The 16,981-nt window shown below is 37.5% G+C and overlaps 2 protein-coding genes across 3 annotated transcripts; both read left to right on the top strand.

Annotated features, from left to right (window-relative positions):
• Positions 1 to 2,144: 2,144 nt before the first annotated feature.
• slc25a24l (solute carrier family 25 member 24, like) lies at positions 2,145 to 6,454 on the top strand. 2 transcript variants are annotated; one of them, XM_065265979.1, is made up of 10 exons: positions 2,145 to 2,414; positions 2,513 to 2,639; positions 2,804 to 2,891; positions 3,079 to 3,190; positions 3,308 to 3,466; positions 4,640 to 4,777; positions 4,857 to 4,964; positions 5,491 to 5,658; positions 5,745 to 5,886; positions 5,991 to 6,454. In XM_065265979.1, the coding sequence occupies exons 1-10, from the start codon at positions 2,304 to 2,306 to the stop codon at positions 6,164 to 6,166; spliced, it is 1,329 nt and encodes a 442-aa protein (XP_065122051.1). In that variant the 5' UTR covers positions 2,145 to 2,303; the 3' UTR covers positions 6,167 to 6,454. The 2 variants fall into 2 exon arrangements, with proteins under 2 accessions (XP_065122051.1, XP_065122050.1); XM_065265978.1 differs by having other exon boundaries at positions 2,145 to 2,432.
• Positions 6,455 to 7,541: 1,087 nt separating this feature from the next.
• cope (COPI coat complex subunit epsilon) lies at positions 7,542 to 16,981 on the top strand. The gene is made up of 10 exons (XM_065269717.2): positions 7,542 to 7,701; positions 7,879 to 7,941; positions 8,091 to 8,191; positions 8,329 to 8,481; positions 8,596 to 8,649; positions 14,709 to 14,790; positions 15,006 to 15,161; positions 15,836 to 15,904; positions 16,466 to 16,540; positions 16,757 to 16,981. The coding sequence occupies exons 1-10, from the start codon at positions 7,600 to 7,602 to the stop codon at positions 16,802 to 16,804; spliced, it is 903 nt and encodes a 300-aa protein (XP_065125789.1). The 5' UTR covers positions 7,542 to 7,599; the 3' UTR covers positions 16,805 to 16,981.

Genomic DNA, 16,981 nt, shown 5'->3' with positions numbered 1-16,981 from the left:
TCTGTTCGTCTGTCTGTATATCTATCTGTCTGTCTGTCTGTCTGACTGTATGTTTGTGTGCATGTCGGTCTTTCCAGAAAATATTTCAATTTTCAGTGCAATTTTATTTAGCCAAACCAGATATGTATCTTTCTACACTGATCAGCCATTACATTATGACCATATGCCTTATATTGTGCCCCTTTTTGCCACCAAAACAGCCCGACCCGGCAAGGCATGGACTCCACTAGACCTTTCAATCAGAACCAGCATTCATTTTTCAGCAATTTGAGCTACAGAAGCTCGTCTGTTGGATTAGACCAGAAGGGCCAGCCTTCGCTCCCCACGTGCATCAGTGAGCCTTAGCTGTCCATGACCCTGTAGTGGGTTCACCACTTTTCCTTCCTTGGACCACTTTTGATACTGACCACTGCAGACCAGGAAAACCCCACAGGACCAGCAGTTTTGGAAATGCCCTGACTCAGTCATCTAGCCATCACAATTTGGCCCTTGTCAAAGTGGCTCAGATCCTTACGCTTGCCCATTTTTCCTGCTAACACATCAACTACACTTGTCCTCAAAGTTGATGTGTTAGAAGCAGGAAAAATCATATAACATTTAATCTCAAAATTACATTTTCAGTACAGCTTTGATTAATATTAACATGGCATCCATTCAACATTCAAATTTAATCTTTATCAGTAGTTTTTTTGTTCATTCTTATTGTTTAGATTAAAGTGGGAGCATTATGTAGATTACAGTTTTTCTCAGACGCTTTTGAGCATTTCTCACATCAGGAATGTATTTTTTATCAAAATACATTTCTGTTGAATAGTCTTATACCTCAAAACATTTAGAAATTAGATCATCGCATAAGTCATGACATGCAGAATGGACAACCTTTTTGAAATAATCTGTTTTTCAATTTTGTTTTTATTTTGTAAATGTGAACTGAATTGATGAATTGCTGAATGGGAATGATCATTTTGATTATTTGCTACGTTGCGAGGAATGATATCTGATGTGATGTGGATGAAAATCTGGTACATCAGGATGTCCATCGGGAGAAAATTTTGAGTTGAGGTTTGAATTTTTTTACATTATAACCTTCCTATTCACAAATATATTTGTTCTGTAAAACATGATTTATTTGTACCAAAGTGTAACTTTTTACAGAAAAAGTAAAGGTGTGAATGTGAATTCTGTCCAATCTCTTGCAATCAATATTTTACATACACTAATGAATAACTTCACATCAGAAAATTCTTAATTTTGTTGTTTGTGAATAATGACATAGGACATAGCATTTCGATGGGACTGACATGTTTATTGACATAAATATTGACTTTTGAGAGATGAACTACTAGGATTTTGAACAAGTTGCACACTTTTGCAGGAAATTCATAATGTTTGTACAAATTTTTTTTTAAATGCACTTATTATCTTATGAATTGCTTCAAAACTGAGTAAAACTGGAATGTCACATCAGGGCTATTGCTGATGTATCAATGTCAGAAAGCCAAACAATATGTGACCCTGTATCCATGTTAAAGTCTCATAATTATTCAATTAGAAGCATCAAAGTTTGAATTTACAATTGTTAAAGTCAATTTTTAAGATTAGATATCAAGGTTATATTTTCACTGAATGCTCTTTACATTATGATTTTATGTAGAAAACAGTAAATCACAAAAACATTTTAGCAGTGGTTTCACAGGTAACAATTGTCAACTACCTAGTAGGCCTACCACCATTATCTTAACTTACACTAGAAGATAGTAAAACGAAGAGACCACAGATGTAGGCTGTTGGACGTCATTTTCTAATAATAAAATGAAAATCTCAGATGTTTACAGGCAGTGATGTTTCTAAGTATAGTTGTTAAATATTTCCCAGGTGGCAGCTTCCCAACCAAAGATCCAATTTCCTCCATCCAAACATTTCCCTTTACCCCTACTGGCTTTGTCTATTTAATACAATCTTTAATAAAACAATAAACTTCAATACAATCTGGTCAGAAATCCACATGTTCATATTTTGTCCTGTAAATATGTCATAAAGTAGTATTACTGATCCACAATCCGTTACATAACACCACAGCGCTATCTGCTGGTTATAATTGGTTACAGCAAGCAGTGGAAGGATGCGCTGGACCATTACACAGATCTCCTCCATTCTATACCCAGAGTCTGACTCATGACTAAGCGTTATCGAGAAATACAGATGCCAAAACAGAGGCTAATAATCTTTCAGAAGTAAAGACAAAATCATGCAGAAAAACATATGTCAGTCGTAGATTTGCTTGTAAATTGGATATCGACTTAATGATTATGGAACACTTTCGCCTCTTGTTTGATAAACTCGACAAGAATAAAGATGGATTTATATCAGTGGAGGAACTGCACAGTGAAATGCGAAGGATCGGTGTAGTACCAGTATGTGAAAAAGCGCAAGTATGATGTTTTTGTGTAATAACTGTTATCATTTTATAAATTACTGCACATTTCTTAGTCAGCATGCTCCTTTTGTCTAGGCTATCTTGTCTAAATATGACGAAAATAAGGATGGACGTCTAAGCTATCAGGAATTTCTGATTTACATGATGGACAGAGAGAAAAAATGGAAAATTGATTTTCATGCCCTTGACAGAAATAAGAGTGGTAAGTCACCTTGAGCTTGCTGCTGCGTAAAAATGTGTCTAAACGAAACTGCTCATGTTTCATAGATGTGTTTATTAGTTCAGTCATTATTTAAGGCCATTTATGTCTGCTTAATTTATGCACAGTTTCATAGATTGTATAGATTAATTCAATGTTTCTTTCAGGTACTATTGACCTGCAGGATATCATGATTCTGTTTAAGGAGTTAGGTGTGCTTATATCTAAACACAATGCCAAGAGAATCATTCAAATGTAAGACCTGATTCTCACAGGATATGTCTTAGCCCTTACAGCTCTTACTTTTATTCATTGGTTATGGTTACATCATTTAAGGAGCCTTATATTTTTAATATGAATAAAATGCTGCACAAATGTGTAACCTAAATGCAGTGATGTTTGTGATAAGTTTGGTCTTTAAATCAAAGCTTTTTTTCATTAGGATGGATGAAGATAACTCTATGACCATAGACTGGGAAGAATTCCTCCAGCACATCATTATTAACCCAGCAGAAAATATTGGCGAGCTGGTGTCTTCCTGGAAACATAACTTGGTAAATATCACAATTCTTATTTGTCTCTACAATCACAAAGAATGATTAGATGAGTTGTTAACCCGATTTTTTTTATTCTGAAGTGATGGTAACAATAAGATTTGATGGTGTTCACAGGTATTTGATGTAGGTGAGAGCCGCTCTATGCCTATTGAATTAACCCAGGGGGAAAGTGACCCATTTGTCTGGGGAAACTTTATATTGGCTGCAGGCCTGGCAGATGCTGTGTCTAGAACCTTGACAGCACCAATCGACCGCTTAAAGACCCGGCTCCAGGTATTTTCAGTGTCTGTCATTTACAAGCAACATTTTTCTACACTTTTTAGTGAACATATGAAGAGCTCGCAAAAGCCACTAAAGGCTACCTCCATCGAAAATTAGATATTGATATTAACCAAATGCTCTAGTCACATATTTTATGTTCATCAAATAATTTTGCTTCAAATTCGCTTAATATATCCCCAGGTCATTCAGAAATACTGCTTTGTTGGCAGAATCTGGTAAACACAGTGTCAATTTTTCAGTAAAGTCCTCTAAGGCCCTGTCCCAAATGGCACACTTCGGACCTCAGAGTCCACACTTTGATAACATCATAGAGTGCAGACTTTAGGGACCCTTGATGCGAGTCCAAGTGGGTGCACCGGAGTCGTTTTTTTGGGACAGAATCAAGTGTCACGCCAGAAATTAGAAGAGAATTTGCCCTTTCAGTGTGAACTCCTCCCTTCCATCGTCGGATTGGTCTGATTGCTCTTTCGCAAGGATTTGCAGTGCAGGCTTCGCCGGAGACCACATCAAGGGGGCAAAAGGGGCGCTGATGGCGAGCAGACTTTAAAGCGTAAAAATGACAGATGGGACACCCTACGGACTCGTAGACTAATCGAGCACACGCAATTTAAGTCCACGAGACCGAAAGTCCACATGCCATTTTGGACAGGGCCTAAGTCCACTTGTGAATAGTTGGACCTGAATGGCAGCCACATGGATCACAGCGCCCCCTAATGTGTGGTTTAGTTTCTCATGTTTACCTTTATGAATTCTGACTTTCATCATTTGCTGAAATGTTTCTGGTTGAATCTTTAGTGATTTTGCAACTGTTAACTATGTCTTGTGCAAAAAAGTGGATTTTTTAGAAGTGGTGTTTTTGCAAAAAAAGCAGTAAGAAGACAGTCAAGTTTGTTAAATACCAATGAAATGACTAAAATCACATTTGTGAAAATAAGTAATATAATAGATAATTATTTCAATTATTGCAATAACCTTTCCATCGCCATTAAAGTCAAATTACTGAAGCTAAACATAAGAGTCTATGACTAGGCCTTCGTTTTATTGGGACAATTAAGTAACTTTTACAAATATACCTTACAAAAAAAACATTTCTTGTGTGGCTTAAGCCCTGTCCTTAAAAGTGTTTCACTTAGCAATACTTATACACTGCCATATATTTGATAGGTTTTTGAATCCAAAGCTGTTTCTCTGGGATTTCGAGTGCTCCAGACTGGAGGTTTTAGATCCATGTGGCAAGGAAATGCTGTAAATGTTCTTAAAGGAACGCCACAATCAACGCTTCAGTGCTTCCTCTATGCACAGGTGTGCACACAAACATGCGCACACACATATGCATTTACACATGTACAGATTTCTAAAAACTCTTTAATTTTCCTTGCAGATGAGAATGTACAGTCTTGGTGATAGGGACAGCCTGTCTGTGCATCAAAGGTTTGGGCTGGGCTGTGTGTCAGGGACTGTGGCACATGCTGTGTTCTATCCCTTAGAGGTATCAGAGTCATACAACAGGTTGGAGTTTCATACTGTTAGGTGTTGTTGTCATTCAGATGTGCGTGACAAATTTTTATTATTACCAAATGTAGCTCAGGTGTGTACTGTTGACTAAACAGCATTTTCCTAAACTTTCCATGGTTTTCTTGAAGGAGAAAAATAGACACAAAATGTTATAGCCTGATCTGCACCTGCACTCATAAAAATTTGTGCCAGGGACTATTTTTGGTCTATAGACCATTTATCTTTTGTACAAAATGTTCTTTGTAGCAGGAAATGGTTCTTTACACATTAAAAATTAACAAATAAATGTTTCTTTAGAGAATAAAAAGGGGTTTCTACAGCATCAATGTGAATAACTTTTTGTAGCACCATAGTTTTAGGAATGTGCCGGATTTATAACACAGTTTTTTTGTACTATATGTTCTGTTTATATTACTATTATGTCATGTTGTAGGAATTATTGACCCAAAATCACAAATCTGCTATTGTTTACTCAATAAACAGATTTGTTTTTGCTGTAGGTCCTGAAAGTAAGACTCAATCTCCAGATGGCCGGCTCCTACAACGGAGTCCTGGGATGTGCTAAGTTGATTTACCAGAATGAGTCTGTGGCAGCTTTTTATAGAGGATTCAAACCCAGCATACTCTGCATGATACCTTATGCTGGTGTGGAATGTGCAGTGCATCAGGTAAATCAAAGCTATAGAGAATGTTGATGTTACATTAATATTATATAGACATTATTAACTTATAATATTTTTTTTTCCAATGGCAGTCAATTAATAACTGGTTCAAAGCACAGGACCCAGCCCAGATCAGCGATCCCAAACTTTTCCTCATTAGTTTTGCAGCATTTGCATCGGGACAGGCCACCAGTTACCCTCTTGCTGTCCTAAGAACACAGCAGCAAGCTCAAGGTGAATGTTAATTGACATAAATGGAAGATTATTTTTTAATAAAAAATGTCTTGATTTATGAAATGTAAATTGATAACAGTGATGTTTTTTATTTATTATTTAAGCTGTCTGTGCAACCTCACCAAAACCTGTGACTGTTCTTCAAGGACTCATTGGAATCTATGAGACGTATGGTGTCAGAGGATTTTATAATGGAATGGGTGTTAGCTTTGTGAGGGCTGTTCCCTGTGCTTTGTTAAATTATACCCTGACCTCAAAATTCCAAACAATGCTTTCTTAGTTGTCATAATGTAAAAGAAAGATTCAACGAAGAAGCCATGTAAACCCTGCTATTTGTTTTGCTTAATAAGAAAATGTACCATTGCCTGTGATTTTTATGTGAAAAAAGGACCATAATTTAAAACAACTTGATTATGCAAGTATTGCCTTGTGATAAGTTGACATAACTTATATAAACAAGTTGAAATTGTTTAACTTCATTTGTTAAGTTAAAGTAATAAAAAATATGTTGATTTACTACTATTTTACAATGTATTTACTTAAGTCATTCCTAATTCATTTAAATCTATTTATCCTGGTGAATAAATGTAAAGAGATCCAGATTTTTCTGTGTGCAAGTTTTTGAATGTCTCTTAAAATGACAACAGGGCGTACACAGTAAGAAGATTACCAAAACAAAGGGGAACAAAACAATATCAGTGAAATTTCCACTTTTAAAGCCTGATTGAAACAACAATGCATAACAGCAGCTCTGTCTGGGCACTATCACTAAATAGATGTTAAAAAGATAAACAATGATATACATATGACTGGAGGATGCTCTTAAAGTGATTTTAGAAAGCAAAAAAAGCCTACTATTAATTTTATGAATAAAACCTGCATATTAAGTAAGCAGTGTAAAGAAGGCGATGTAGGCAATAGTGAATATTTAGCTAATTTTTAAAAAACCACTTATGTGCCTTGAAATGTGCAGGTTTGTTTGATGAGTTGCCTGATTAATTTGCACTGAAACAGGAAGTGACTCCTTTTTTAAAAGGCCTGCTGTTTAGTTGGAACATTTAGTTTAGCCCACAGCAATCTTTACTAACTGGTTTAACGTAACAAAACAGCCAGGGGTACATAAAAATTAACATCTAAAAATGATAATAAGATGTTTCTAATTAGGGCCACATTTTGCATCTTATTTTTCAAGACTAATATATTGTGAAACTCCTTTTAAAAATTAAAAGGCTTATCCCCACATTTATGAAAATTAAATTTTAATAAATACTTTTCTGTATATGGTACAAACAAATAATGGACGTGTGCACAACCCTGCTATAATCACATCATCAGCAAGCTTATTCATTCAGGCACCACAAAAGGCAAAAGCACAGAAGCAACCCTTTGAGTTGAGCGGCTGTGGGTTTTGGCTAGGTGGGATACAGCTAATGCCTAAATATCGCGAGATGTTGGGTTTAGGGTAGGGTTTGGAGTTTGGAAGTAGGACTAGGATGAAAGTGTCTGTTTTAGCTATATTGGATACAGAAACGTCCTTAATCCAGTAAAATGATAGGTTTAGGGTTAGTTTTAGGGCTTGTATTAGGATAAAAACAGCGCTCATCCGGTGAGGTTTCACGAGATTTCGGCTGTTGCTTTATCCCTACTAGCCACAAACGACTTCCTGATTCTACGTGGACATACTGACGTCGGCAAAGTTGACGTTTCACAAACATGGCGGCGCAGCAGGGTGAAGTGGATGAGCTGTTCGATGTAAATAATGCATTTTATATCGGCAGTTATCAACACTGCATTAACGAAGCACAGAAAGTAAAGGTGAGTGTTGCGCAGATACGTGTTCTGTGTGATTCATCAACGTTTCTCACAGAAAAATAGATTTGTTTTACGTTAGCATCAATGCTAATCTCCTAACTAGTCTATTTCGTTAGGTTTATAACTAAAAAAGTCCGTGATTAGCAAACTATGTTTTGTAACTGTTCATGTTTCTTTTAGACATCGGGGCCAGAAAAAGAAGCAGAGAAGAACATTATTCTCTACAGGGCATACATTGCTCAGGTTTGTATTATTTAGACTGAGTAGGTCATTAAAGTTGTTATAAATAAGCCAAATAAAGACCAAATCGTTTATGTGACATAAGATCAAGTGTTGTGTTGGCAAACGATTATCACTGTAACTTGTTAAAACTAATGATTTTTGTTTTGCAGAGAAAATATGCTGTGGTACTGGATGACATAAAACCCAGCTCATCTGAGGAGCTGCAGGCTGTTAGGATGTTTGCAGAGTACCTGTCCAATGAAGGCAAAAGGTTTGTTATGTGTCTTTGAGGTTTTTTTTATATATTTTATCGAACATATTAAATTGAAACTTTGGTACATGCATTTTTGGTCTGTTGGTTAATGGTGCACAAAGTCAACTGGATCATATCTGATGTTCTTTTTGAAGGGATGCTATAGTGGCAGAACTAGACAAAAAGATGGCTAAAAGCGTTGATGTTTCCAACACCACCTTCCTGCTGATGGCAGCTTCTATCTATCTGCATGAGATGAACACAGATGCTGCATTACGCACGCTGCACCAGGGAGAAAGTCTTGAATGGTAAGAGAAAAATGTCTGGAAGTTTCTTTGTTGATCAATTTGTGCTTTCTCTTATATTTGGATTCGATTGCAGTTCTCTAATTTGCTTTTTGTCATTTTATATTTGTCTTGTAGTATGGCAATGACTGTCCAGGTGCTTCTAAAGTTGGACAGAGTAGATATGGCAAGGTATTGTTGAAACTTAATTTTCAAAAGCAATGCTTTTAAACTACCTATTATTAATTTTTGCTACAAAGTAAATTTTTTTTTAATTGAAATCTTAAGTATTTATTAAAACTGCAAGCAGTGATGGAAGGGCCCTCGCACACCTGACACCGCCACGCCGTGGCATGAGAAGAATTAAAGGGAACAGTAGTAAATAGGCATTTAAGCATGTAAACATAGGTGAACCATTTAAAAGTGTAGTATAATGTGCCACATTTCCTGTTGCTAATTACAAATGACAGCGAGGTAGCATCGTGTAAGATAGCATGAGAGAGAGAGAGAGAGAGAGAGAGAGAGAGAGAGAGAGAGAGAGAGAGAGAGAGAGTGAGTGAGCGAGTGTGTGTGTGTATGAGTGACTACATGTAAATATTGGCACGTAGATGTGTTCTGTCCAGGACTCTTATCAATCATGTGAAGTTTGGGACAAATCTGACATTGCATTATCATTGTAAACATGTTACTTCCTGTTACCAGCTGGTGGCGCTATGACCGTAACTGACTATTGGCATCATAAGTGACTATCAGTGATGGGAGTAACGCGTTACTGTAACTCCACTATTTTTTTAAATCAAGTAACGCAATTACAATTACTGAAATTTAAATGAGTTCGTTACGCGCGTTACTCTATTTTGTAAAAAATAGACAAGACATATCTGACGTCGCAGGACTGTAGTTGGCGGCGCAATGATTCATTACACTTCATCATAGCTGACATATAGAATGAACATGAAAAATCTAAACGGGACAACATACCTTTGTTTAAAAATTGTGCGCAAGTCATAATCCATCCGGTCTCATGTTTGTAAATTATCTTCACCAAGCAATCGCAGTATGACATCAACTTGCATTTGTAGTCCACAAAGGTAATAAATCTAAGAAATGATCATATATTCTTAGATGTTTACATCGGCTTCATGGAAGAGAACGATCCGCGATTGTTGTTTCCACTAAAATATTCACACTGCGGTGTACACCCGTGTTAAAACTACATAGTATGTGTGAGCTCGCTTTTAGTTTTAGTTTCAGTCTCTCCGTATCCGAACAAAAAATCCACTCGCTCTGTGTCCATCTGACAAAACAATCCACTCGCTCTGTGTCCGTCCGACAAAACAATCCACGTAGCCTACTCCGTTTTCTGAATAAATATCTTCCTTTAATCCTGTGTATCATTTAAATCCAACAGAAAACAAACAATATATGACCAAAGAGCGCAGTCCCTGTGGCAAGCTTCACAAGCTGTGTTCCAATTCAAGTGCTGCACCCTACTAAGCATGCAATAAAAGGTGAGCACTTGCCCATTCAAGGCGCTCAGAAGTTCGCGAAGAGAACTGAAATGAGACGGTCTAACCTTCGGAGGACCCATAATTTGCCTCATCTGCTGCACACGCATCGTGCCTGTCAGCAGGACACAGCGGAGACGTTTCTAACTTATTAAAATAAATATGAAATTAGAAAAATTATAATTTATTTTAGAAAATTTGACATGTTGACACAATTGTCTCCACATTTTTAAAGAGACACTACACAATTTTAACACATTTTATATTTTTGTAAACATGCAGAATATTTGTCTAAATGGTCTAAATGATATACATAAATAAACTAAGTTTAAATATTAAGATAATTTCTAACAAAAATATTCAAAGGTTGAATCTAAAGCAAAATAGGCTCCTACAGTATGTGATATATTAGAGTCTTATGTGTAAAATAGCCCATCCATATCATTTTACTGTTTGACTGTTCAGTACTGTTCATATTTACATTTAAAAAGCAGACATAAAAGTAACTTAAAAGTTACTTTTCTAAGTAACTAATTACTTTTGATATACAGTATCCGGTAGAGTAATTCAGTTACTTTTAAAAGAAGTAATTAGTAACTGTAACTAATTACTAATTTTTTAGTAACTTGCCCAACACTGGTGACTATTGACATGTAGATGTGTTCAGTCCAGGACTCTTATTAATCATTTGAAGTTAGGGAAAGATCGGACATTGCATAATCAGTGTAAACATGTCACTTCCTGTTGTCAGCTGGTGGCGCTATAACCATAAGTGACTATTGACATGTAGATGTGTTCAGTCCAGGACTCTTATTAATCATGTGAAGTTTGGGACAGATCAGACATTGCATAATCAGTGTAAACATGTCACTTCCTGTTGCCAGCTGGTGGCGCTATAACCATAAGTGACTAATGACATGTAGATGTGTTCAGTCCAGGACTCTTATTAATCATGTGAAGTTTGGGACAGATCAGACATTGGATAATCATTGTAAACATGTCACTTCCTGTTGCCAGCTGGTGGCGCTATAACCATAAGTGACTATTGACATGTAGATGTGTTCAGGTCATGACTCTTAGCAATCATGTGAAGTTTGGGACAGATCAGACATTGGATAATCAGTGTAAACATGTCACTTCCTGTTGCCAGCTGGTGGCGCTATAACCATAAGTGACTATTGACATGTAGATGTGTTCAGGTCATTACTCTTAGCAATCATGTGAAGTTTGGGACAGATCAGACATTGGATAATCAGTGTAAACATGTCACTTCCTGTTGCCAGCTGGTGGCGCTATAACCATAAGTGACTATTGACATGTAGATGTGTTCACTCCAGGACTCTTATTAATCATGTGAAGTTTGGGACAGATCAGACATTGGATAATCATTGTAAACATGTCACTTCCTGTTGCCAGCTGGTGGCGCTATAACCATAAGTGACTATTGACATGTAGATGTGTTCAGTCCAGGACTCTTATTAATCATGTGAAGTTTGGGACAGATCAGACATTGGATAATCATTGTAAACATGTCACTTCCTGTTGCCAGCTGGTGGCGCTATAACCATAAGTGACTATTGACATGTAGATGTGTTCAGGTCATGACTCTTAGCAATCATGTGAAGTTTGGGACAGATCGGACACTGTATGCCTGAGTTCCAGCAACCTGTTTCATAGCGAAACATCAAACTTTGGCTGGCCGAAACAGACACAAATTTTAATATAGAATCAAATCCTTCGCAATTTAGCATCACAAAGGCCTTAAGATGACACTCGCCAAATATGATGATGATCCGACGAAAACTGTAGGAGGAGTTAGTTAAAGTATGACTGCTGGAAATGAGAAAAACTGAGCCAAAATCTGAGAAATAATTCAAAATAGCTGACTTCCTGTTTGGTTTAGGGCGTTGCTCCAAGAGACTTTTTTGTAGGGCTTGTAATAATACATGAGCATACCGAAATTCGTACATGTAAGTTAAACACAGTCCAAGGGCTGCTTCATTCAATATTTGAAAGTGGCGCTAAAACATGTTCCTTCAGGTTGCCAGCTGGTGGCGCTATGGCTATAAATGAAAATTGTTATGTAGATGTGTTCAGGTCAGGACTCTTAGCAATCATGTGAAATTTGGGACAGATCGGACACTGTATGCATGAGTTCCAGCAACTTCCTGTTTCATTGGAAAACATCAAACTTTGTCGGGCCAGAACCGACACAAATTTTTACGTAGAGTCAAATCCTTCGCAATTTAGCATCACAAAGGCCTTAAGATGACACTCACCAAACATGAAGATGATCCGACGAAAACTGTAGGAGGAGTTAGTTAAAGTATGACGCCTGGAAATGACAAAAACTGCGCCCAAATCACAAAAATTACTCCGAATAGCTGACTTCCTGTTTGGTTTACGGCTTCGCTCCAAGAGACTTTTTTGTAGGTCTTGTCATGCTACAGAAGCGTACCGAATTTCGTAATTGTACGTCAAACACAGTCCGAGGGCTGCTTCGTTGAAAATTTGTAGGTGGCGCTATAGAGCCATTTTCCCACGCCTAATTCTAAAGCCTACACCACATGTAAATTTTCATCACTCTTGACATTTGTGCAAAATTTCATGAGTTTTTGAGTATGTTTAGGCCCTCTAAAGTCCCGCTGAAGTCGGAGAAGAAAAAGAAAAAAAATAATAATAATAAATATAGCTGCAAGCAGCAATGGCGGGCCCTCGCACGTTTTTTTACCGCTACACGATGCGTCCGAGAAAACGATGCACGGCGGGCAAGGGCATCAAGTGGGTAAACATCAGTGGGCTATTTAATGTTGTTACTGAGCCATTTGGGGACTGTAGGTAAAAGAAAAACCCCACATTTTAGACAAACGGGGGCGCTAGTGAGCCACTAAAGAGACACGCCTATGTCTGACCTATTTGTCCACTCTGAACAGCCGACAACTCTGATGTTTGTGCCGACTTTTAGGTTAAACTAAGCACGCCAAGAGTCCTAAATATGCCTGAAATAAATGTAAAGTTTGGGGCGTTGCCATGGGAACAGCATTCGAGAAATCAAAAATCCCTTCTTAATTTATCATCTACAATGTCTCGGCATCATGTACACCACTTCTGGAGTCAATCGCATGAATATTCTAGAAGGAGTATTTAAAAGAACATCGGTGTCAACTGAAAGGCTTAAATATGCCTTTAAAATGAAAGTAAAGTTTGACGCGTTGCCATGGGAACAGCTTTCGAGATATCAAAAATCCCTTCGCAATTTATCATCTACAATGTCTCGGCATCATGTACACCACTTCTGGAGTCAATCGCATGAATATTCTAGAAGGAGTATTTAACAGAACATCGGCGTTAACTGAAAGGCTTAAATATGCCTTTAAAATGAAAGTAAAGTTTGACGCGTTGCCATGGGAACAGTGTCTGAGATATCAAAAATCCCTTCGCAATTTATCATCTACAATATCTCGGCATCATGTTGACCACTTCTGGGGTGAATCACATTATTTCCCTAGAAGGAGTATATAAAAGAACATCGCATGCAACTGTCAGGTTTAAATAAGCCTTTAAAATGAAAGTAAAATTTGACGCGTTGCCATAGAAACAACGTTCGAGATATCAAAAATCCCTTCGCAATTTATCATCTACAATGTCTCTGCATCATGTTGACCACTTTTGGTGTCAATCGCATGAAAATCCTAGAAGGAGTATTTAAAAGAACATCGCATGGAACTGTAAGGCTTAAATATGCCTTTAAAATGAAAGTAAAGTTTGACAGGTTGCCATGGGAACAGCGTTCGAGATATCAAAAATCCCTTCGCAATTTATCATCTACAATGTCTCGGCATCATGTTGACCACTTCTTGTGTCAATCGCATGAAAATCCTAGAAGGAGTATTTAAAAGAACATTGCATGGAACTGTCAAAAAAATCCAGCTTTGTGACTGACACACTTCCTGGCGCCTGGTGGTGGCGCTATACCCGGGAGTCACAATGGGCACATCGATGCGATCGGAATCTTCAGACGAACAAACACCCTGCATGGCATCACAATAAGATATTTTTTGCCTTAGATATTAGACACTTCCTGTTTCTCTGAATTCGCCATAAATTCGTCGCCTTGCCATGGCAGAACCGTTCGAGATATCAAAAATCCCTTCGCAATTTAGCAAGTCCAATGTCTCGACATCATGTTCACTACGTTTGGTGTCAATCGCATGAATCCCCTGGGAGGAGTATATAAAAGTTCAACGCATGCATTTTTTAAACAATCAAAAATAGCCGACTTCCTGTTGGGCGGAGCTTAAATGTTAGAGGGCGAAAGTTGTTCGGGTCGATGAGATCTATAAGCGTACCAAGTCTCGTACATGTGCGTAAATTTTTGCCCGATCTGTGCATCAATGTTTTTTTTTGCATTACAGGGGGCGCTACAGAGCCCCCGTGCCACGCCCGTGTTCCAGCCTTTGGATTTCTGCGATGACGGACGACTCTGACGTCTGTGCCAATTTTCAAGAGTTTTCGAGTATGTTAAGGCCCCCAAAAAGTCCAAAAGTGTAAAAAAAAAAAAAAAAAAAATAATAATAAATTCTAACAAAACCAATAGGGCTTCGCACCTTTCGGTGCAGGCCATTCTGGCCTGCTCCTCGGTGCTCGAGCCCTAATAATAACTCCTTGAAGAACAATAGGGTCCTCACACCCCGGTGTGCTCGGGCCCTAATGAAGCTGTTTTGTTGGTCATTGCCTCTACAGAAAAGAACTGAAAAAGATGCAAGACCAAGATGAAGACGCCACCCTGACTCAGCTTGCTACGGCCTGGGTCAACCTTGCAGTTGTGAGTATTAATGAACTCTGTAAAGCAGTTCTACTCATATTCATTCCAATTCAATTAAATGTGTCAGGATTACATTTTGTACTACTGATGATTGATATACGCATGTACACAGATTCATAACATCTATGAGTATATCTCTGTGATGTCACTTCAGTTATGATCTTTCCTTAATCACTGGGAATTATATTTCCTTCTCATCTTCCTTCCATCATTAGGGGGGAGATAAATTGCAGGACGCATTTTACATCTTTCAAGAAATGTCAGACAAATACTCGCCCACATTGCTGCTGCTGAACGGCCAGGCTGCCAGTCACATGGCTCAGAATAAGTGGGATGAGGCTGAGTCAGTTCTACAGGATGCTCTTGATAAAGTAAGAGCCAGGATTTTGTCACGGATACATTTCGTGAATGCGACCTGCTCTCCAAAGTTTTACGTTCTGATAAAAAAGCTACTAAGCATGCAAAGATGCAAATTACATATAAACAGCAGTTCAGTTCTGGGAAATAGGACGGAATATTTTCAATACTGTTGAAGCAAAAATCCCGGACCACCATTTAAACATCATCGTAGTTTGAGAAGCCGCCGCTTTCATACCATTAACATTTATGCATTTTTACAGACCCTTTTACTTAAGGCAATTTACGGTCTATACTTTCTTATCAGGATGTATGTTTCCAGGGAATCAAACCTGTGATATTTGTGTTGCTAATGCAGTGCTCTTCCAGTCGAGCTACGTGGGCACACCAGCCCAAGAAACTCAAATACTTTAATCTATGCATTGGCAAATACTGCTGCTTTTTCATTTTTCTCCTATATTGACCTTAAAAAAGCAAGATATTGTTTGTCTTAGAAGGCAAACAAGCATAAATAAAAATCTATCAAGCATTTGTCCAACCAGCTGACTTGTAATTTTCTAGCGGTTGGGAAAAACAGATATTACTATTAAACTTGCAAAAGAGAATAATTGAAAAAGCTGTGTATTGATCACCAATGAAGTTTTTACTTACCTTGTAATTTATTTATTTTGTTCTTTATTATCTATAGGACAGCAGCCACCCTGAGACACTCATCAACCTCATTGTGTTGACACAGCATTTAGGCAAACCTCCTGAGGTGAGTTCTGTTAATAGGGATGTTGAAATGAATTATTAATGCTTTAAAACCAGTGTATATAAATGGCTTTTGTCATACTGTTGCTACTTGAGAAAGTATTTGTTGTGTTGTTTTAAAGGGAACATATCATGGCAATCTGACTTTTCATGTTTAAGTGCAATAATTGGGTCCCCAGTGCTTTTATCAACCTAGAAAGTATGAAAAAGATCAACCCAGTAACTAAGTTTTGGTAAACCATTCTCTGCAAGCATATAGGTAATTGAAATTTGGCTTCACTTGTGATGTCAGAAGGGGAAAAATACTGCCCCTTTAATCTGCACTATCCAACCATGCCACTGCCATTAAGTGCAGAGATTAACTCATTTGCATGTAAAGTGACACACCCAAAACAAGCACATTTTTACTCACACCTGCAAAGTGGCAATTTAAACATGCTATAATAAATGGTCTGTATGGTATTTTGAGCTAGAACGTCACATATGCACTTTGGGGACACCAAATATTTATTTGACATCTTTAAAAAGATACTCATAGTGTCTGCTTGTGTATATTTCTCCACAGGTTACCAATCGTTATTTGTCTCAATTGAAAGATGCACACAAATCCCATCCTTTCCTAAAGGATTATCTTGCTAAGGTAAGGTTATTCGGTCTTTCATTACATTTAATATATTTAACTGAACCAGATACAAAATATTTTGTTTTATTTTTGAAAGCATAATGTAAGGGCTAAATGAAATATTGTGAAGGCGGTAATAGGAATAAAGGATTTGGTGTATAAACTCCTGTTAACTAAAGATGAACTATTCTTCAATGAAAAGACCTTTTAATTACACTCTGATGTTTCCCACAGGAGAATGAGTTCGACAGACTCGCTATGCAGTACGCCCCCAGCGGCTGAACACAGATCAAGGTGTAATTTATACGTCTCCTGGAAATCCATGTTATTCTCTACTGTACACTTTGGTTTTAAAACGTAATAACATTCAGCTGCGAATTTTTATTTGCTTTGCCTTTTGACATCCCCAAAACTCTACATTCCTCTATAACAGTTAAATAAACTTGTTTATGTCATACA

The sequence above is a fragment of the Paramisgurnus dabryanus genome, chromosome 6 (genome assembly GCF_030506205.2).
Source record: "Paramisgurnus dabryanus chromosome 6, PD_genome_1.1, whole genome shotgun sequence".
Lineage (NCBI taxonomy): Eukaryota > Metazoa > Chordata > Actinopteri > Cypriniformes > Cobitidae > Paramisgurnus > Paramisgurnus dabryanus.
The sequence above is the reverse complement of the archived record's forward strand: the minus strand, read 5'-3'. Positions and strand labels throughout refer to the sequence as shown.